At 43.4% G+C, this 23,126-nt stretch overlaps 1 protein-coding gene across 9 annotated transcripts in view; it reads right to left on the minus strand.

Annotated features, from left to right (window-relative positions):
- Positions 1–23,126, minus strand: part of adgrb1a (adhesion G protein-coupled receptor B1a) — a 299,558-nt gene that overhangs the window by 45,856 nt on the left and 230,576 nt on the right. For all 9 annotated transcript variants that reach the window (XM_080194597.1, XM_080194594.1, XM_080194593.1 and 6 more), the window contains 2 exons: positions 16,726–16,897; positions 2,709–2,804 (listed from right to left, as the gene is read on the minus strand). In XM_080194597.1, coding sequence (XP_080050723.1) covers positions 2,709–2,804; positions 16,726–16,897 — 268 coding nt within the window. The remainder of the gene's footprint in view (positions 1–2,708; positions 2,805–16,725; positions 16,898–23,126) is intronic.

Raw genomic sequence — 23,126 nt, forward strand, 5'->3', positions numbered from 1 at the left:
TGGGATTTTAATTTTTGTGAGGAACCATCTGGTAAGAAAAAATTAAATCTCCTTCTGCCTACCTTTGTACCATTTGCAAACTTAGCCACAATGCCCTCAGTTCTTTTAGGTGAGTATCTAATATCCCTGGGATGAAGGGGTTGTCGTCTGAGGAAAGGTTGACCAGGTTGAGCCAGATTCGAAGAAATTTAAAAGGATGAGTGGTGATCTTATTGAAACATAAAAGATTCCGACAGACCTTGACAGGGTAAATGTGAAGACAATGCTTCCTCTCTTGTGGGAAATCCAGAACTAGGGGGCAAGCTTTAAAAATAAAAGGCCTCCTATTTTAAATGGGGACGAGGGGAGATTTCTTCTCTCAAGGGGGCAGTTTTTGCAATTCTCTTCCGCAAGAGAGCAGCAGAAGCTTTGTCAGTGAATTTACTCGAGGCTAGACTGAGTTTTGACCGACAAGAGAGTCGCTGGTTATGGGAGTACGCAAAAAAGTGGAATTAAGGCCATAATCAGACCTGTTGGGCTGAATAGCCCATTCCTGCCCCGAATTATGATAATATTTTTAATATATATACTAACGTCACAAGTAGGCTTGCAATAACACTGCAATAAGTTACTGTGAAAATCCCTGAGTTGCCTCACTCCAGCGGGTACACTGAGGGAGAATTTAGCATGGTCAATGTATGTTTTTCGAATTGTGCACCCAAAGGAAACCCATGCAGACACGGGGAGAATGTGCAGACTCCGCACAGACAGCGACACAAGCTGGGAATCGAACCCAGGTCCCTGGCACTGTGAAGCAGCAGTGCTAAACACTGTGCCACCGTGCTGCCCGCTCACCCCCACCACCCCCTTTATGTTCAATACTGACCATTAACATTCTGTTGGTTATTAAAAATGATTTGAAATGAATTTTTCATCAAAAATTAGAAAGTGCTCCAGAGTGTCGTGGTGCCTGACTCATTTGCACACAGATTCTTACACTCTTCCAATCAAGATATTTACCTTACAGCACTGGAAACAGTGCTTCAGGGAATGTTAAGCCTTGGGCGTTTCATACTGACTGTTTGAAGGAATGAAATCCTGAGCTTTCATTGCAGTTGAGTCAAACAGTTGAAACTAATCAATTGGTGGACAACGACATTTACAGCACAGAAACAGGCCATTCAGCCCAACAGGTCCATGCTTTTGCTTCATGAAGGATATGAGCCTCCTCCCACCTTACTTACCCAATACTTTGATAGTATTTAGGTGCAAAGCTCAATTTGAGCGAGCTCACAAAATAGTGGATTGACCATTTGTTGCACGCACAGCATTTTCCATTTAGCTTTTACCCTTTTTGTTGCTAACAATGTCACTGCAACAAATAATAGCCAAGATTTCCCTTTTTAATTATCTGATGAACACAAACCACAATTGAATGACTTGACAATTTCCTCCTCCATTTAAGGGACAAATTCATTGATACTCCCCAGACACGGGGAGACATATTAAGAAGGTTCTAAATTTTGTTATTAGCTGATTCCAGCTGGAAGTAACAGCACTACAGCTAGCTTCAGGTAAAGGAAAAGTGGATTGGCCAGTGTTCCTGATCGTTATGCAGTGTCCAGACAATGGTTAAGGTTAGGAATGATCACAACTGTGATGCCCCATCATCTCGAGCTACTTTCTGACACTCGTTAGCTACTCAGGAGGTCACCTTTCAGTGACTCCTGATGAAAGGATTGTTCAGATCTATTGTTTAATAAATTGGAAGAATCGTTCATGGTCTCTTGCTTGTCTGTGTTTCCCTCACTTTTACATGTTTATCCCACAGAAACATACTGCGAGTAAGACTAGCATCACAGAATCCCGACAGTGCAGAAGGAGATCATTTGGCCCATCGAGCCTGCACTGATAACAATCCAACCCAACCCCTATCCCCATAATGCCATGTGTTTGCCTCGTTAGCCCTCCTGACACTCAGGGGAAATTTAACATGGCCAATCAATCTAAACCGCACGTCTTTTGGAAAACTGGTGCACCCAGAGGAAACCCATGCAGACGCGGGGAGAATGTGCAAACTCCATACAGACAGTCACCCGAGGGCAGAATTGAACCCAGGGCCCTGTGCTGTAAGGCAGCAGTAATATGCACTTTGCCACCGTGACACCTCTAAAGAGTAAAGAGAATGGGGATGGGAGAAAATATTATTTCTCTTCTTCGCTTTATAACCAAGGTTTCATTTTTCCAATGATCATACTGACAAAGCATAAGTGGATAGCTTCAGTAGTTCTGGAACCTACTGGTATGGATGTGGGGTGAGGACTTCTCCAGGTGAAACTTAATATCTCCAGCTATAACCCATGAGAATGGTGAATCCTTTGGTTTCACTATAGACTCATATATAAAGCACCATCGATCAAACTAACAGTTGTGTTTTTGTCAAGAATGTTAAATTGCAAATATGAATATACCCAATAAAGGATGGGCATAAATTAAAAGTCAGTGGGTCAACTGACTCTGTCTCATTTTGCTATGCAATACAATACTCTCCACCCAGCAGCAGATGTGTTACCTCCTGGGAGAAACATTAAAAACTAGATTGAAAGAATCCTCGGCCAGCACGGCAAAACGTGCTCCAATATTTCTCACAAGCAATCATTCAAGAAAGGTCGATAAGCATTCAACACAAGCGTGGTATTTTTGTGTTTGTTTAGCACAGAGGTCCATACCATTAATTGTGCATGTCCATTTTGAAATGATCCCCCCGAGTCTCCATTCCCCTCCTCTTGTCGATCTACAACTCTACACTTCACTGCGTCCTGAACCTGTGAAGTGAGACAAGAGTTCCCGGTTAAATCAAAATACTAATAACTGAGGAAGAATAGGATTAGGTATACGGAGGAGTTCAAAAACCCATGGTAAATAGCTGATGCCTCACGCAGCTGAATGCACAGCCAAACTCAAATATGTGCAAGGTAAACATGGTGAACCTTTGTGTTCACTTCTTGACGTGTCAACGTATCATTTCAGTTGCATCACATCAAAGAAAATTTGGTCTTTTCAGTTAAATTATTTTATTCATTTAAATTGTAAGTCCCGCTGATGCCAACAAATGAAATTAGCTCAACAGAGTTACTGAGGGCAACGGTGTGAACTGATCTCAATAGGTAATCATTCTGACAAGAACACATTTTGACACTTGACTTAAGACGCATTAGTTACCTTAGTTACAAGAAACAATAATTCCCCTCAGTGCCTGCGTGACTGGGTCAAAACTATTTGGTGGTAAAACATATGGGGCAAAGTTGTTTGGACAGAGGTGTTTCCTGCCTTGCCATTGAAACAGTCACTGGGACACACAGGCCCTGCAGTCAGTTGATGCTCTGTGGAGTGCTAGTTGGATCTGAGGCCGGACCTCTGTCTCTGGGAGTTTTCCAGTCCCAGTACTGCCACCAGAAACAATGGCTATTGCCCTGACTATATCTGGTCTCAGCATAGAGGAGACAGGATCTTCATGCAAAGCAAGCACTGGGGCTCTTTTCGGAACAGGGAACAGGGTGGGATGACTTTGCAAGGGGTGCATGAGAAGAGGGGCAATGGGTTGCAAAGGCTAAATTGAGAGGAGGCACCTATGGTGTGGTGAGGGGTGAGGGTGGTGGGAAGGGATGAGAGGGAGTCCTTACTGACTGAGCCCTGCATAGGCTAATCTGCTGGGCTTCTGCCATCCTGAGTTTCATCTCTTCATGCCGGCCTGAAGTAGCCTTTATGGGCTTAATTAATAGGGGCATTGAGTACAATGGTAAGGAGGTCATGCTGAACTTGCAACTTGCATAAGACACTATTTAAGCCTCATGTGGAGTACAGCATCCAGTTCAGGGCACTATACTTGAGGAAGGATGTGAAAGCATTGCAGAGAGTAAAGAGGAGGTTCACCAGAATGATTCCAAGGATAAAGAACTGTAGCTTTGAAAAGTAGGTGGGAGAAGATGAGAATGTTCCCCTTGAAGAAAAGGAGGCTGACAGGAAGCTTGGGATCCTGAGGGCATTTGGGCAGGGCAAGTAGCGAGAAACTGTTCTCATTGCAGAGAGCATCAGGAATGAGAGCAAAGGAAGTAAGAGTGACACGAGGAAAAACTTTTTTCATCCTGTGTGTGCTTGGAGTCTGGAATGAACTTCTTTGGTAGGTGATGGAGGCAGGTTCGATTGAGATATTCAGAACAAAATCATACTGCTATCTGAAAAGAAAGAGTGTGCATGATTATGGGGATAAGACAGGGGAGTGGGGCGAGGTGAAATGATCTTTCAGAGGGCCAGTGCAGACTCGATAAGACAAATGACCTCCTTGTGCACTGTTAAGATTCTGTGATTCAGTTGAGGTGAGAGTTGGCCGGCAGCCGGCCTAAGACTCACCAGCACCTCCCCCCAGCCTTTCCAACCCCTCCGCCTCCCATGAAACTGCAGCTAGGTTTCGGGTAAATGGGAAGAAGACCCACAGAATTGTATGTCCCTCCTCCACACATTGGGTAGCCACCAGTGGGCGACTGTGAAATTCTGCCCATGAAAGAAAACATTAACATTAAGCATTAAGTTTAGCATTAAGAAGAAGTTTGGACTGAATTAAAGTATGCCTTTCTTGAACTATTCATCAATGGCACTGATAGCAAGATTCTATTATTATTATCATAGTGTTGAATTGTCTTGGCTACTGCCCATTTTTAGCACTCTGGAGATTGTGCTCTACCACTGCTTGATTGCCTTTACTTATGGTAAAGTGGTGGATAGTTAATAAATATTAATTAGGTGCCTTTAATTGATTACAGCAAATATTATTCACGTAGTTTTAACACACAAATATTGCCTTTGCTAACCCCTTAAAACAATTAATGAGCATGATTCAGAATGACAAAAAGATTCACAAGAATGCTCGAGGGATTAGGAACTTCAGATATTAAGATAGCTCAGAGAAGTTGGGACTGTTTTCCTTGGGGAAAAGAAGTCTTAGAGGAGATCTGATAGATCCATTTAATATTATGAGGAATCTACAAAGGGTAGCTAGGGAGAAACCCTGCCGCTTGTGAAAGGGATAAGAATGAAAGGGCACAGATTTAAAATAATTGGCAACAAAAAAAAGGCAAAAGCAGTTTGAGAAAATATCTTTATCGCACGTCCAGTGGTTAAGGTCCAGAATGTGCTGCCTGAGAAAGTGATGGAGGCAGGTTCAATCGAAGCATTATAAAGAGCATTTGACCGTCATCTGAGAAAGAGGATAATGCAAGGTTATGGGCAATGCAGGAGAACTGCACTGTAAGTTGGTCATTTGGAGAGCCAGTGCAGACATGATAGGCTGAATGCCCACTTTCTGCGTTCTAACAATATCATGATTCTGTAACTTCATGGGCCTGAAATTTCAAGGTCCATGATCTATCGGCAGAAGAGTGGCAAAGCAAGATTCTAAAGGATGCAGAACCCCATCGCTTATTCTGAGGTCAGAAGCTTTTAATGCTAATAGGCAGGACAAAAGTCCACATATGAAATACAGAGGTGTATGGTGATAGGGGTGATGGTGAGCTGTATTGTATTCAACTGAGGGTGGGAGGGGGCACATAAAATAGGACGGGTGTCCAGTCCCCCACCCATCCCTAAGTTCATCTTCATAATACGGGGAGTAGCAGGTGCCAAAATTGGCAGCCTTGTCATTTAAATAGGTAATCAAAGATCAATTAGACTTGTTACCTGTGCCATGCTGCCATGCCACAAAATGATTTGTGGAGTTGAGGTCAGGGACGGTGCAGCAGGAAGCAGGGGAGACACCCAGAAGATTTTACATGCACCCCTGACTGCAGGGGACCATAAAATTCTGCCTTCCGTCCCTAATTCTGACCCTCTCAGTTAGATCCATTGAGAATATCTCCGAGCTGGCCATCAACATTTTTAGGCTGTACACTCTAGCTGGATTGGATAGCCCCCAAACATCAACGCGGAGATTGAGATGCTTATTTAACAGACCTCTCAAGGTAAAACACAGCAACTTTGCTGCTTGCTTATTTTGAATGGCTGTGCCACACAGCCTGTAGTAAGCATGATGTACATGGGCTACACACATCAGTAGGGGCCCCAGAATTATAATTTCCCAACATCACTGTTCTACACCTCTTAAAGGTTTTGGGCATTGTGACTAGTGCAGGTGTTGACAGTGACATAGGAAGTGGACTTGACTTCGGAAACCATGGGGAATGAGGCAACATGGGAGAGTGCGGGATGCCAAGTTTTCCGAAGCTACCCTGAGGTCTTGGTGGAGGAGGTGGAAAGTAGGAGCAAGGTGATGTATCTGCAGGGCGACACAGAGACCCTCCAAAAACACGCTCACAAGGTAACAGAGGTAGAGAGTTATGGAAGTCAATGTCAGGGGTCCTGTCCTGAAGCCCTGGATGCAGTGCCGCAAAAGATTCAGGGGCCTCAGAGGAAGATCAGTGAATGGATCATCAAACACCATTTCCCTCTTACTGCTCAATTCACCACCTCTCACCCACCTTTAACGAGAAGCACTCCGCATCTAACATTCACACGCCTCACCTCACCCTCACATTCACATGTTCACATCTCAGAGCCTGCACACGTTGTCAGCTATTCGACTATGGCAGGACCGCCACCCAAACACACTGGGCTACACCCACGGCCACACACCCTTCTCTCTTGATGAACAATATGATTGATGCACAATCAAAGGCAACAGGAACTAACATGGGTGGACAGGCATGACTGCAAGGGGCTCACCATGAAGGCGACGGGGCTGATCATTATTGGGATGACCATTCTTGAAACTTTGGCCAGTAATAGGACCAAACTAACAAAGATGATGGCATTCCTGATTATCTATTCCTCTCTCTCGTAATCCATATCCTCCCCACTCCCTTACAATTTAAAAGCTACAGCTGGCACCTCTTATCTCTCCCAACTACATACCCCTCACCGCAACCCTATCCTTTACTTACTTTCCTTTCTGATACCCAAGAGTTCCAACCTGACCATGCAGTGGAGAAACACTGACATGACAGTGATGATAAGAGGCAGCACCATTACTCGATTTCACACTTGCAGCCAAGGTTAGAGATTCCATAGCTTAAAGGATCGACCTGAGATGAGATTTGCGTACGGTGAGACACAGGGCTGGAAGGCAAAGTCACAGACACGTTCCAGTGCACAGGATTCTGACGAGCACTTCAATGGAGGTGTGTCATGGAGCCTGTCATCATGGGGTGGAGGAATCCAGCACTAGCATGGAGCAAGGTGCACATTGCAGTGGACACTCAGACGCAACATTGGACTGTCGGCCTCATGGCTGTCGATTCCCACATTCAACGGGGCTTGCAGGATGTCATGGGCATGCAGAAATCTGCCCTCCAACAGAAGACAAGGATTGTTTGATCCTGGCTGGGTGGCTCCATGGACCATAAGTCATCTCTTCAGATGAAAGCATTTGTTCTCCCTCCACCATCAGCGCCTTTGTGGCTGCTCATCAGCCAGCCAGTCACGCCAAGGTGGTTCAGCAGGCAATCTGAGGCCAGAATTGTTTAAGGTCATTTTCCAGGCCAACTGTTATCTTGTCCAGTGAAACTGAACAGTCTTCTGCCAGTCATGCTGCAGGGTAGGAACTACAATGGACCAGGTAATGGCAGATGGAAGACAAGCATAAGGAGAACTCAGAAGGGTAATTCATTGACTTCTGTGTGAAATATGGCATGATTTGATTTCAAAGTTTCATTTGCAATGTGTATTTTGTGATTACTTTTAGTTTTGTGGATTCTTGATGGTTGTTGGCAGGGAAGATAAGGCATTGAATGGGGAACTGACATTATGGTCACTGGGTTCAGGCTTGGACGAGTTCTTCATGGACATCCCAGAAAGAAATCGACTCTCTGGGGTTCCTCCTTGCTTTCTCTTCTTCATCCTCCTGATTCCAAGGGACTTGCCATATAATGCCATCTCAAAAGTTATTCCTTCCTGAGATTTAGATGGGCGAATTGCCTCCTGAACACCCTGGATAAGGCTTCTTGCTCAAGTCCCTGCTCTCCCTCCTCCTCCTGATTTACATGGCTCCTGACCATTCTTCAGGCTCTGATAATTGGGAGCACCTAGTTTGTGCAGAAATCAGCAAAAAAATCCTTTAGCACCAACCATACCATTCCCTGAAGCGCTGCAAATTTAAACTGAAAGCACCCGAGACGTGTTGAATTGTTGCCACAGCCAGAAGATATCAACCACTAACTCACTGACGACTAACAACTCCTCGCTGCTGATCCCTCTAAATGGCACTGCGGGTGGACGGACCTCCTTCCTGCTGAAGAACAGATGTTCAGCCATGTGAGGTTAAGAGGGGATGTTCGCTGCAGTACTGAGCTCCACACTGGCATCAAGTCAACATTCAACGCTGATTAAACTCAGGAACTGCCTGCCGACTCTGCAAATTAGCCGCAGAACTTCACTGTTCACTGCTAATGTTTGCACAAAAATGGCACCCGATACAATTCACCCCAGAAGACTGAATCCATTCCATAGACACCAGTGTGAAACTCAAGAGCAATCCAATCATTGTGCCATAAAAAAAGAATGGTAATAAACTCAATTTCTTCTATTTATTTCTTCTTATTCTTATAATCTTTATTTGGCAGTGAGAATGAACGTATGAACAAATGAATGGTACGGCTCCTGCTCGCCAAAGACTGCAAGGAGCTACAAAAGGTCATGAATGTAGCCCAGTCTATCATGCAAACCAGCCTCCTATCCGTTGACTCTGTCTACACTTCCGGCTGCCTCGGCAAAGCAGCCAGTGTAATTAAGGACTCCACACACCCTGGACATTCTCTCTTCCGCCTTCTTCCGTCGGGAAAAAGATACAAACGTCTGAGGTCACGTACCAACCGATGGAAGAGCAGCTTCTTCCCTGCTGCTGTCAGACTTTTGAATGGACTCACCTGGCATTAAGTTGATCTTTCTCTCCACTCTAGTTATGACTGTAACACTACATTCTGCACTCTCTCCTTTCCTTCTCTATGAACAGTATGTTTTGTCTGTATAGTGCGCAAGAAACAATACTTCTCACCATATGTGACAACAATAAACCAAATCAAAATCAAACAAATAAGCAAACAAACGGAAGAAAGAAAATGGCTTCCAACAGTTATTGGCTACAAAGTTTGGCTTTGTGGAGCCTACACTTCTGATCCAATGGGGTTAAATTCCCCCATCCCACTTTACTAATTTTCTCGTGCAGCGGGGCAGAAGAATCGCGCGGGGGCAATTCACGGGGTTCCCGCGAGCATTTGCGCCCTGCTAGCATCTCCCAGTGCTGGATTTCTAAGCCAGAAATCTGCGGAGAGGCAGGGATAGATCTCAGTTCTATTTTACATATCATTTAAATGCTATTAGTGGGCCTGGGACTGAATCCTCTGGGTCCGCTCACCTCCCGCATCTCCCACCCCACTAGAGTGTTTCACTCCAGGGGGGAGTACCCTGGCTCCCATCTTCAGAGAGCTAGTGGCCTGACCCTGCTGGGGAGAAGCGGGGGGGCAATCCGGGCCCCCTGGGGGGGAATCAGATGGCAGAGATGATGCCCCTGGGCATGGGCACCCTGGTGGTGCCAGCCTGTGTCCCTTGGCACTACCCAAGGGGCAAAGAGCCCATGCCCAAGGGGCACAGGCTGGCACTGTCCATTGGGCAGTGCCAAGGGGTTGGGGCTTAGGGGTGATCAGTGGGAGTGCGGGGTCCCGCTGCCACTCTGCATTGGGATCGATGGGGATGGGAGGGAGACCAGCAAGCGGGGCAGGCTGGGGATGAGTGGGATCTGCCAGGGTGTGGGGAGGGGGGGAAGGTTGGTCTGCCGGGAGAGGAGGAGGAGGGGCAAGTAGGGGGGTGGTGGGAGTCTGCTGAGGGGATTGGCACTAAGGGAGGGCTGGAGATCAGGACGGGCCAAGAGGGAGGAGGGTATGGACTGGCCCAGGAATGGTCAAGGAATCCGCAATCGGGCAGCATTGCATGTGTCCCGGGCTGGTCAGCGATCCAGCTGGCTGGCAAGCGGGAGGCTGAAAGTGCGGGGCCACTGCGTATACACAGAGACCCACTGGTTTCAGTCTCCCAGGCAGGAATAGGCCCCGCCCCCTGAAATCTAATGATATTCGTAATGGTGGCCTCTGCTTTTCACAGGGTGTGGGAGATTCTAGTACAAACTCCCACTTAAAAAAAGCAGCGTGAATTACTTCAGTTTTCCCGCAAATTCAACACTTAGAATTTTGGGGGGAGAATTCCATCCTACAAGTATCATTTTGCCTCCACAATGGCTTTCTCAGTGAGTGCGCACACTTTGCTGATGCCTACTGTATCAGATGCCATTTAAGTTAGCCCGCGTGCAGAGATGGAAGTACACAGAGTTAGCAGATCAAATTGCAAATCAATATCTCATGCCAATTTAATGCCAGTGCTGATAGTTTGGGGATCAACACTCCAACTAAAGCCCTGCCTTAACCACAGTCAGTTCAACATCAATCAGCTGCAGGAAGGACCCTCTCACCACCAAATGGATGAGCAAATGGCATTCAGGTTCATTGCTGACTGATTTTCATTGATCGTTGCTGAGTTTATAGATGGTATGCAGGGTTGTTTCAAGTCTAGAGAGAGTGGCATGACGTGCTGATATGCTATGTCCTGTCTTGACTTCAAGGACTCAGTGCCAAACAATCACTTAGACAAGGGCACAGTAAATGCATCCCCTTTGGCCTACAACATAACGAGGAGAATAAGTAGAGGGGACATAGAGTAGGACAAGCTGCTGGAAGAGAGTGGAGGAGGAGGAGGAACTCACAGCAGGAGGTTAATCCATCCAATCCAACAGGGTGAAGCTCTGGTCTCTACATTTGAGAAAGGATACACTTGCACTTGAACGCGACACAGCGAAAAGGTTGACTAAATTGGTTCCTGGGATAAGAGGATTGTCCTATGATGAGAGGCTGAGCGAATTTGGCCTATATTCTCTCTGGAGTTTAGAGGAGTGAGAGGCGGTCTCATTAAAACATATAGGTTTCTGATGGGCCTTGACAAGGTGGACACAGAGGTCGTCTCTGCAGGTGGAAGGTCTCCTTAATCAGTTCCTTCTTTCTTTTCTATTTCTGAGTCTTGACCAGATTGACGTTCTTTGGCACCTGAAAGGTGATCAGCACAGAGTTCGTGTGACAGAAAGAGACACATGCTCCCACCATCTGCAGCTTGTAAATTCAAAGAGATTTTCAGTCGAGGGAAAAGGGGGATATGAGTAGGTGGATTAGGTATGAGTGTTCCACAGTTCCAGCCACCATCACTCCGATGATGGAGACCAACACTTCCTCCATGGGTTTGACTGACGTCAAATAATTGTGCCTGTCTCCCGCTGTTTAAATGCTGCTCTGTCTGCTCATGCACTACCTTGTTCTTCAAGACAGTGGGAAGTAACTGTGGTGCAATGTGCTTGGGCGATGTAGTGAATATCTGGCAGTTATGTTCAAGCTATGAGATGTGGGTGTGTGAGCCTTGCAACAGTGCCGAGTTCTGAGAGTGACGTGAAGCTATAAATGTTAGGCATGAGTGATTGGGATGCGAGATTGCTGTTGGGTCAGAGGAGGCACGTTGTGAATTGAGTAGTGTGTGAAGCTAGTGGTGCACTTGGTGGGATATAGCATTTGGAGTTACGTTCATGGATCTTGATAATTCATTGAACTTCTTGCGGTTGTGTATCCAGTTCCTCAGGGTTGAACTGGCACCAGCAGCAACACTTCCAGTGCCTTTGCAAAGCTTGTGTTTTATGCTCCATGTGGATAGATGGCATCTCTTTCCATTGCAATATCAAAAAATCTTCAAGCCCATTCTCTGCTGTGTCGTGCCAATCTTATGTCTTTTCTGTGTTGCATTAACATTCACAATTATTTTCAGCACTTTTCCCAACTCGCCTTTAAAAATGCAAACTGGCTTTAAGTTGTACAGTTGAGCTTTAACCTGTCTCATCCTCTCACAACTGTGCACCCATCTCCCCACAACCGCTTCACTCCCCTCCCCCCCCCACCACCCCCATCGAAACTCTGCATGAATCAGTCATCTACTCATCAGCATTCACTACAAGTTACAACTTTGTAAATTAGAAGCAGTGTAAAGTCAATGTGCTGTCCACATCAGAGGTCATGGGCCCAGGACAATCACATATCATGATTCCTGCATGCGTTCTTGCGTCTTATCAGAGACTGTGGCAATGTAAGCAAAGGCAAATTCACGATCGTTTAAAATGAGAAGTGCTTGAACGCAGTGCTATTTAATGAATGCATTTGAGTAATGTCAGCTGATCTCTCTTGAACTATCAGCTTCAGTAATTCTCTCCCACCCACACATTCCCCACCCCCAGTTAGAAGCCAGTAGGATAAACTTGGTAAAAGTGCCTCTGTGATTCTGAAAGAAAGAAAAATATTGAATTTATTTAATTTCTTATCACATTCTCACAGCATCTCAAAGTCTTCACACACATTCTATCGTTCCAATGTTCAGTGATGGCAGTTAAGCAGGGAAACACGGCAGCCAGCCTGTGCATAGTTTAAGGATAAAAAAAGGAAGTGGGAGTGAGCTACATGGTTCTTTCAGCCTGCTCTTTGCTTCAATGAACTTCATTAAACTTCGACATCTCCATTCCTGCCACTTTCATATCTCTCGATTCCCAAAAATCGATCAATCTCAATCTTGTATCTATCTGTGGCCCTCCCAGAATGCAAAATCTCTCATAAGGGTGAAGAAATTTCCCGTCTCCGTCCCAAATTTGGCCAATCACAATCCGACTGAAAAGTAGGGTCGTGAGGGAGTCACTGCCATCGTTACAGGAACCCAGGCCACACGTCAGTGATGATGTGAGTGTTGTAACAGGGTTGTGACTGTTCAGGGGAGGGGATTAATTGAGGTGGAGGCAGACATACACGGGGTTCCCACCGGCTGCCCTGCTGCCTGAGTGACTCACTTGATGAAGGAGCAGCACTCCAAAAGCTTGTGATACAAATAAACTTGTTGGACTTTAACTTGATGTTGTGAGACTTCTAACATTTGCTTGTCATTGTTGAAAGCTTTAACCTGAAGAGACCTACATCTAAATCGACACTTAGAAGAGAAGTATCTTAGGACTCCAACAGTGCCGAAGGAAGCCATTTGGCTCATCTAGTCTGCACTCACAACAATCCCAACCAATCCCTATCATCACAACCCCATGTATTTATCCTGACAATAAAGGACAATTTAGCATGGCCAATTAATCTAACCTGCACATCTCTGGAGCATTGGAGGGGACCACAACGCCCGGAGGAAACCCACACAGACATGGGGAGAATGTGAAAACTCCACACAGACAGTGAGCAAGGGCAGAATTGAACCTGGGTCCCTGGTGCTGTGAGGCAACAGTGCTAACCACAGTGCTACCGTGCCGCCTGCCCTGAATTCAAAATGCGGGGGTACTTTAACTCAAGGGTTTCAAAATGAAAATTGTGCTGAATTTTTCAGGCATCACAGACAAATTCCAGCAATTTATCCAAATGTAATGAAATATTTTGAGAGTTGTATCTTAGCATCATCACAGAACTACCAAACCAAAGTATCGTTTTGTGCGAGAAAGATAAAGACTTTAAGAAGAATGACCTTAAGCTTTGTTAAACAGTTCAAGGAGGATCTGAGAGGAGGAGAAATAGGTACAGCTGCAGAGGGCTTTAGATGTGGGGTTTAAATGACTGGAGGTTGCCCATGGTAGGTCCATATGTAAGAGGTCACACTTCATTCCAATTTTCCTTAGGCATTTTCTTATTCACTATCGCTACCTTTTCAGTTTCTGTCCTTTTCTAACTCAACTGGGTAATGACAACTTAAGTCGCCTGTTTACCAATTAGTTACTGTAAGGTCCATTCACTCCTGATGGTTAAATCAGTTATGTTCTCCCTTTTATCCAGTCTCTTTCTCTCTCTCTCACAGTTATAAATACTGCGAGGGGGATGGATGTCAATAGCAGATGTAGGGATGGAAGAGATAAGGGAGATGGCAAAGAGCAAGGCTATAAAGGGATTTTGAGATTTTAAATTGGAGGACCAGGTAAATTCAAGTCTGCAAGCATAAAAAGGTAAAGAATACGATACCAGTCGTGTTACATCAGTGGAAAATAGCTGTCAGATGCTGAGCCTAGAAACAGTCTCATTGAACCTGGGGCATTGGCTGATGAAGGAATAAAATGGGTGGCAAGGGTAAATAGTTTGCAATGAAGGGGACAATATTGAAGACACCAGTTTCAACCTTTCCAACATTAACTGCAGGAAACATGAGTGTATAATTCATCATTATTTTCTTTTAAGAGAATGGATCACAAACTGTGTGATATTTAATCTAAGGATTGCATGTAACAGTTGTGTTCAAAATAAAACAAAACCTGTTATTCGAGTAATCATGTAATCCATTTATTTAGAGAATAATCAGAATTGTACTTTTCTTTTACTACTTGTAATATTCAGAATTGGAAAGGTACAGAGAATCATTTCTATAGATGTCATGTGAAGGAAACCATGCATTAATATCTACAAAGGACCTTTAGTACTTAAAGGGTTCAAGAAAATAGTTTTATTTCAATATGTTTTTTTAAAATTCCCTTCCTCGCATGAACACCGTATTCCTTTTTGCTTGCAGGTAAGCGACTTTGATCTCAAGTATTGTACCTTGAAAGGCGACAAATCTCAAAGGACACCATTAACGTTGCGTGAGGTTTGGCGATTAGCAGATTCTGTTTGATCTGAGTATGACAGCTTTCTTCGCCAAAACTTTAGGTCCTGCATTTTGCTTCAGATTAATGTTGCTCAAGGGTTATGGGAATTTGTCACCCTAAAGCTGGGGAATGTAGGCAGACTCTGATAAGAATGCCACTGCTTCACCTAGCAGCCATCTCCTTCCAAATCACTTGTTTTTTTTTCTTATTAGGTTTCCTTTCAAATCTTTACTGTCAAAGATCAGGAACATTTAATTCATACGACAGAGAAAATCTCATTTGTTTAAAATTATTTTTCAGCAAGAAATTCATTTGTTGAAGAATATTGCAGCAAACTCAAATACTAAATTGTGACGACTGTATTGTCATTTGACTAGGAATCTCATCTTGGTGTTGACTCTGCAACATTGGCCCATCATTATTTATATCAACATACTGCCAGCCGTTATGCGAACTCTGGTTTATACAACCGTTTATACAAACCAACTCTGGTTTATACAATGTGCCTTATTGATTTGAGGGAAACCTCAAGAAAAATACAGTTGCTCAAACAACTGGTTCTCACACTCATTGCTAAATATCTTTCACATCTGATACATATTGACCTACATCAACTAATCAATGAGTCCATTATCATTCAACACATTCATTTACAGCTCTCATATCACACTTGATCATCTATATTACAAACTTTTGTGGTGATCAAGCATCAAAATGGACCACCATTGTGTTTTATGGCACAGAGAAAGGCCATTCAGCCCAGTGCTAGCATCTCTGTTCCACACAGCCTTTGTCTTCCATTCTATTTACTTCCTATCAGCTTACCTCTTGGTTCGTTTCTCTCACTCGCACTTATCTATGTCACTCATCTCAAACATTCCATGTGATTGTCATTTCCGCATTCTCTTTGAGTGAAGAGATTTCTCCTGAATTCTTTCTTGACTTTTTCAGCGATTGTCTTACAATTATGGTCCCTGGTTTTGCAATGCTAAGAATCACTTCAGAAAGTATATAAAAGGAAATATAATATAAACCCCGTCAGTCTGTCAACACCTCCAGGAAATGCATCCTTTTTAAAAAAATGTTTCAATTGATTTAGATACGCGCACGTACGTACACACACACATTGATATACATTTTAAAAAGGTTACCTGAATGAGAGGAATAACAATATTACTGTTGACACAACTAAAACAAACGCACCATTTTCAAATACAGACAAAGCATTTCAAATAATTTTTGTTCTGCTCACCCAGACTTCCCTTTCACTGCCATTTTCTCATCTTCGTTGTTCTTGTTCTGTTTTCGCTGTCTTAACTTTAACTAACATAACCTTGTCTGACATTTCAATTCATTAGCTTTTCTTTCCAGCCTTGAGCACTGTTCTTAATTTGTATTCGGTGCCACCATCTATTCTGGGCAAGGATTTCACGTTAGACCAGATCACCCGCTGAATAGCACTTCAGCGGGCTAGCTCTTCAACCCAAACGGCATGTACAATAATGAAGGTGGCCAACGTCAATGTCATATCATTTGACCAATTCTTGATGTGATCACATACTGGAGCGAAATAAGTTGTCCCGTGCTGCGTGGATGAACCCAATCTGAAGAAAAGCAATCAGCCTCTCTGAATTAACACAAGGGGGCTGGGATCTTATAAACCTACTGAGCTTTACTCGTATGACGTTCAATGTCTGCTAAATCCTTGATTAGCACCTTACAATCACCGGCAAGAATCTTTGATGCCCTATCTGTATATTACTGAAACATGAAAAATAGATATCACATCCAGATTTATGAGGAAACATGCAACAGCATTGTGCATCACCACTAACATCTTTGTTCCCCTTCCAGTTAATGAAAGATAGATCCACACTTGGAGGATCTTCGTTTCATTATCCCTGCAAAACCTTTCCCCTGCCCTTTAATCTCACATGTATTTCCATGTGACATACCTCTCTTCTTAAAATGCAGTGGACCATTACAATGACAAAGCCTTCCAAAGAGTCAAAGACAGCAAAGAGGATCTGAAAAAGGGCTGATCTTCGATCTGTGATGGCTAACACTGCGGACATCCAGGTCAATGCTAAAAGTGGCAGGACCACACAAGAGCTCCAAAGAGACGCCCTATTAAAGGGGGGAAAAAGAAGACATTAGGGAGAAAATATGCAACAACTTCTGTAACAACCAGGTCAATGATTTCAGCAAAGGCTTGGTTTAACACATAATCCAAATACAATAAAGCAGAAGTGCCAAACAAACAATTATTGCAATGTAATTAAAATCCCCATTATTGTTCGGTAATACTGAGGATTGTGTAGTTTCCTATGTATAAAAAGGGACCGAGAAAACCACTCTAATGCCATTCAGACCTGCAACAAATATCTTTTGTGACATTTCAGCTAAAAGGTTAACTGATTCCATCAACAGAAAGCTCTTCTTATGCCATGGTTCCATTTCAATAAAAGAATTTCAGTGAGAAAGTCCATTTTTCCTTTCGATGTCTATTTTCTGATGCAATATTATGCAGCCTACACTGAAAATAATAATGATTATTACCATAATAACTGCTCCAATCACATCTACAGCTTCATAAAGCAGCGTAATCATATTGCACTCAGTACACTTAAAAAGACATTCTGAATAACTGGAGGGTATGTCATTACCAGCTGTGAGATATGATAAATACAATAAGGACATAGGAGGAGATTTGATTCATCAAATCCATTTCTTCCATTCAATTTCCTGAGAAAATGTTCTGTGATGATTTTCCGTGCCCTGAAGTGACCAAGTAAAATTTCAACATATCTACATAATTCTACATTTTCCTGTTCCATCTTATCACCTCCTACAGAAGCAAAAGTGTGTTTTTGATTTGAAGCAGGCAAGTGCTGGAAAAACTCAGCGGGTCTGGCAGCCTCTGTGAGGAGAGGAACATAGTTAATGCTCCAGGTCGATGACCTTTCAGAACAGCTGGAGAAGGTGATACAGGGGAAGATGAAGAAGAAACCATACAAACACAGAAAATAGAAGCAGAAGTAGGCCATTCGGCCCTTCAAACCTGCTCTGCCATTCATTTTGATCATGGCTGATCATCAAATTCAATATCCTGATTCTGCTTGCTGTACCTGTGCCACAGATGCACAAGGATACTAAAGTCTCGCTGAGTATCCACCTCTCTCAACTTACAAGCATTCAGATAATAAAAGGTCTGTCTGTGTAGGATGGAAGGAAGGGGAGATGAAATAATGAAGAGGATGATGGTGCACAACAGCTGGAGATGGTAAACACTGATCAACAGACGCAAATTGAAATAGCAGAAATATTACCACTAGCAGCAATCTGTACAAAAGTGTGCTCAGAGGTCATGATTTGAAATTGCCATACTCGACATTGAGTTGCATTCCTGAGACTTTGACCTTGGAGACAGGATACAGGTAGGAGTGTTTGTACATCAAACGTAGGTTCCGCAGTGCAATCTACATTGGTTGCCCTTTATTATTTTATGGGATGTGGGCATCACTAGCAATGCCAGCATTTGCCCTAATTGTCCTGAGTCAACCATATTGCTGTGGGTCTGAACCAACAAGTAGGCCAAATCAGGGAAGGACAGGAGATTTCCTTCACCAAGGGACATGAGTAAACTAGGTGGGCTTTTGAGACAACCAATAATGATTTCTTGATCACTACTAAGCAAACTAGCCTTCACTTTTTTTTTTGCTTAAGTCCTTGAATATAAATTCTCCTACCTGCCATGGTGGTATTTGAACCTGTGTCCTCGGAGCATTAGTGTGGGTCTTTAGTTTAGTTTATTATCTCAGTGACATTACCACTATAACATCACTGCCCCAATGCTTTGCAGACACCATTGTGAGCAGTAAACAGTACGCTAAACTGACAACAGTGTGAGTAAATTGCTATGTCACCTGAAAAACTGGGTTCTTAGTGGGAACAAGGGAAGAGAAAGGACCACTGTTCCATTTCCTGTGCTTGTACGGAGAGATGCCATGGGAATGGGAGAGGGTGTTGGAGGAACCTGTGTGAGAAGCCCTTCAGAATGCTGCAAGGCAAAGAGATGAGTTTGGTGGTGGCACTACACTGGAGGTGGTGGAAATAGCAGGGGATGATCTGTTGAATGTGGAAGCTAGTAGGTGGAAGATGACAAGGAGGAGAGTTCTCGGTGGGAAAGGAAGGGATGAGAGCAGCAATGTGGGACATGGAATGGACATGTTCAAAAATCCCTTCAACCATGGGAACGTAGGTGCGTGGAGCCACAGGAATATTAAGGGTAAGACAAAACAACTTTTCCATCCAACTAAAGGAATATAGTAATGAGACCTGATGGTGTTTGATTTACAAAAGAATATCCCTCAGCCAATTTGATGAATCTGGAGCTGCTACACCCTTGTGCCCTTGTGCATGCTGTGCATGGTTGCTTTGTTGCAATATACAGTCCTTTTAAGATTGATGCACAGATACACGTGCACACATCTTAAAGTGAACATTGTTTGGGAACAGCCTACTTATTCCCAGCACGGCACATTTGCAACTGCTGCACACAAATGCAGCTCAAGACAAAACTTCGGGTAGCGTCTTTGTTTCTGAGTCAGTTCAAGATTTGTTCTTGATGCTTGAATACAAACATCAATTCCAGTGCAGTACTGAGAAAATAATTCACTGTCAGAAGCATTGGTTTTTGGATGGGACGGTCACCTCTTTTAGGTGTACTGAAACAATCCCATTGTGCCATTTTGAACAATCGGGAAGCTACCTTTCCTTGGTGTCTTGGCCAATATTTATCCCTCAAACAACATTATAAAAATTGATTATCTTGTCATTACTATGTAGCTGTTCGTGGCAGCTTGCTGTGCCCAAATTGACAATCATGTCATCTGTATTAGAAGTGACTTCGCTTAGAAGCAAGTACTTGTGGACTGTAAAATGCTTCAGAAGGTTCTCTGATGTGAAAGGGGCTTTGTAAATTCAAGCATTTTTAGATGTCTTCCACTGAAATAAATAAGTAATCTTAATGGTTAACAGCACGAAGTTACTGAATACAGGAGTTGGGATGGCTTGTTGAAGTTGTACTAGACATTCATAAGGTCACATTTGGAATACCATGTGCCGTTCTGGTCACCCTATTATAGAAAGGGTATTAAACTAGAAAGAGCGTAGAAAATATTTAGGGGATGCTACTGGGACTTGGTGGTTTGAGTTATAAGGATTTCTTCCCTGCAGTGTAGGAAACTTAGGGGTGGTCTTATAGAGGTCTATAAAATAATGAGGGGCATAGATCAGCCAGATAGTCAACACCTTTTCCCAAAGGTAGGGGAGTCTAAAACTAGAGGGCATAGGTTTAAGGTGGGGTGGGGGGGGGGGGGGGAGATGCAAAAGGGTCCAGAGGGGCAATTTTTTCACACAGAAGGTGATGAGTGCCTGGAACAAGCTGCTAGAGGCAGTAGTAGAAGTGGGTACAATTTTGTCTTTGAAAAAGCATTTAGATAGTTACATGGGTAAGATGAGCACAGAGGTATTTGGGCCAAACATGGGCAATTGGGATTAGTTTAGTGGTTAATAAAAAGTGCTGCATGGAGAAGTTGGGCTGAAAGCCCTGTTTCCATGTTGTAAACCTCTATGACTCTAAGTTAATCAGAGGGTCTCAAAGAGGCGTTTTATGTCAATAAGTCAATCATTTTCAAGGCTGATTGGTTATATTTTCTCAACATATCAATCTACTAAGTGCTAGCAAACTGCAAAGAGAAATGATCAAAAATCTTGCCTGAGATGAGAGGAACAAGTTATTAAAACAAAATATGCAGTGACTACATATGACAGCAAGTCCAATGATAGCTGTAATGATCTTTGTGTGCATGCCTAGCTTCAACATATTTGGACGACAGCACAGCTACACATATTATATAATTACGCAAATAAAAAAAAATGTGATGAACATGCTTCCATGGATGCAACGTGCCTTTAATGTGCATGGCCAAAAAATATTTCTCACTGACATCTGTAAAAGAAATTATGCCAAAAAATGTCAAGCTGTCTTGTGCAGTAAACATCTGACAAATTGCTCCCCTTGATTTAGTTTTGCACAACTAAGAAACACTCATTAATGGGATTTTTTAGACCGAATAGGTCATATGCCCTGGAAGACAATAGGAAATGCTTTTGCTGATCAACTTAAGAATTTAAGAATGAGTCATAAAGCCCAACTTGACCACTGCTTTTTCACATCCATCAACCTAACTAATTTGTTTTTTCCAGCATACCTTTCAGCCCTGTTTATTTCTGGGGATCTAGTTACCTCTTCAACCCATTTATATCATTCATTTCACTTCCCTGCCTGATCACTGGTTCCACAAGTCCATTGTCCAATGTTCAAAAATGTACTGCCCCGCTTGCCTTCTTACTCTCAACTTCCTGACTTCAATATTTGTCCCATTCCGTCTGAACACTTGGCCATGTAAACAATTTATTAGAGTCAGCTGTCCCTTTAAGATCTTTTAACATGCTGGTTGTAAATCCCAAATTGCTTCAGTCTAGACACTAAGTGCTGTGAAACTGTGAAGTACGCCCAGAGGCATGGAGAATATTTGCTTGGCATTTAATCATATCTTAGTAAAGTTAACATTCACTGTAATATTCAGTGGCAGAGTTAGGAAGGATGGAAAGTTTTTTTCTGTACTTATGCTGAGTTTCTGTCTACATCAACGGGATGAATTGGAAATGGTTGAGAGCTTCAAGTTTTCGGTGTCCAGATCAATAATCACTTGTCCTGGTCCCTCCAACCAATGCCATAGTTAAGAAAGCCCACCAATGCCTCTACTTTCTCAGGAGGCTAAGGAAATTTGGCATGTCCGCTATGACTGTCACCAACAGATTCCCAATAGAAAGCATTCTCTCTGGTTGCATCACAGCTTGGTATGGCTCCCTCTCTGTCCATGACCTCAAGAAACCACAAATGGTCATGAATGTAGCCCAGTCCATCATGCAAACCAGCTTCCCATCCATTGACTCTGTCTACACTTCCTGCCGCCTCAGAAAAGCAGCCAGCATAATCAAGGACCCCACACACCCCAGACATATTCTCTTCCACCTTCTGCCATTTGGAAAAAGATACAAAAGTCTGAGGTCACGTTCCAACCAACTCAAGAACAGCTTCTTCCCTGCTGCCGTCAGACTTTTCAATGGACCTACCCTGCATTAAGTTGATCTTTCTCGACACCCTCGCCATGACTGTAACACTACATTCTGCATTGTCTCCTTGGCTTATATGTGTACCGTACGTTTTGTCTGGACAGTGTACAAGAAACAGTAATGTTCATTGTGAACCAATACATGTGATAATAATAAATCAAATGAAAGCAACACTTGCTGTACTCTAAACCACCCAGATCTGCATTCATGGTACAAGTTAATGCTTTTGTGGTTATGTTTGAATTTAGTAACTACGAGTGGCAAACAAAATGAGTAATGGTAGTCATATAAATATCTGAAAGACTATTCAACCAATGATAAATATTTCCCTTGCTGTAATTTCAACTGAAACTCAGAAATGGCAGAAGAAATAAACCAATACTTTGTCTCCGTCTGCACAGTAGAAGATAATAATTGTCCCAAAAACTTCAGTTAATACACTAGAACTTGGTGAAATTATTATAACCAGGGAGAAGATACACAGTAAACTGAAGGGTTTAAAAGTAGATAAGTCCCTGGGGCCTGATGGCCTCCATCTCGGGTGTTAAAGGAGATGACAGCAAAGATGGTAGATGCATTAGTTATGATATTCCAAAATTCCCAGGATTCCTGAAAGGACTGGATACATGCTAATGTGATGTTCTTATTCAAGAAAGGAGGGAGGGAGAAAGTGGGAAACTATGGGCCAGTCAGCTTGATCTCTTGGTTGGAAGCTTGCTCGAGTCAATCATTAAGAAGGAGGTGACTGAGCATCTAGAAAAGCAAAGCTCAATTCACCAGTGCCAGCACGGCTTTGTGAAGGGCAAGCCTTGTTGACAAACCTGCCAGAGTTCTTTGAGGATGTAACCAGCAAGATAGGTAACAGGGATCCTGCAGATGTGGTCTATCTGGACTTCCAGAAGGCATTTGATAAGGATACCACACACTAGGTGAGATCCCAAGGGGTTGGAGATAGAGTAGTGGCTTGGATTGAGGATTGGCTGACTGATAGAAAGCAGAAAGTTGGGCTAAATGGGTCCTTCTCCATTTGGCGACCTGTAACTAGTGGAATCCTGCAGGGTTCACTTCTCAGACCACAACTACTTACAATCTATATCAATGAGCTACAAGCAGGGACAGAGTGTAACATAGCGAAATTTGCTGATGACATGAA

The sequence above is a fragment of the Carcharhinus amblyrhynchos genome, chromosome 8, assembly GCF_965287045.1.
Source record: "Carcharhinus amblyrhynchos chromosome 8, sCarAmb.v2.hapA, whole genome shotgun sequence".
In the NCBI taxonomy this organism is placed as follows: domain Eukaryota; kingdom Metazoa; phylum Chordata; class Chondrichthyes; order Carcharhiniformes; family Carcharhinidae; genus Carcharhinus; species Carcharhinus amblyrhynchos.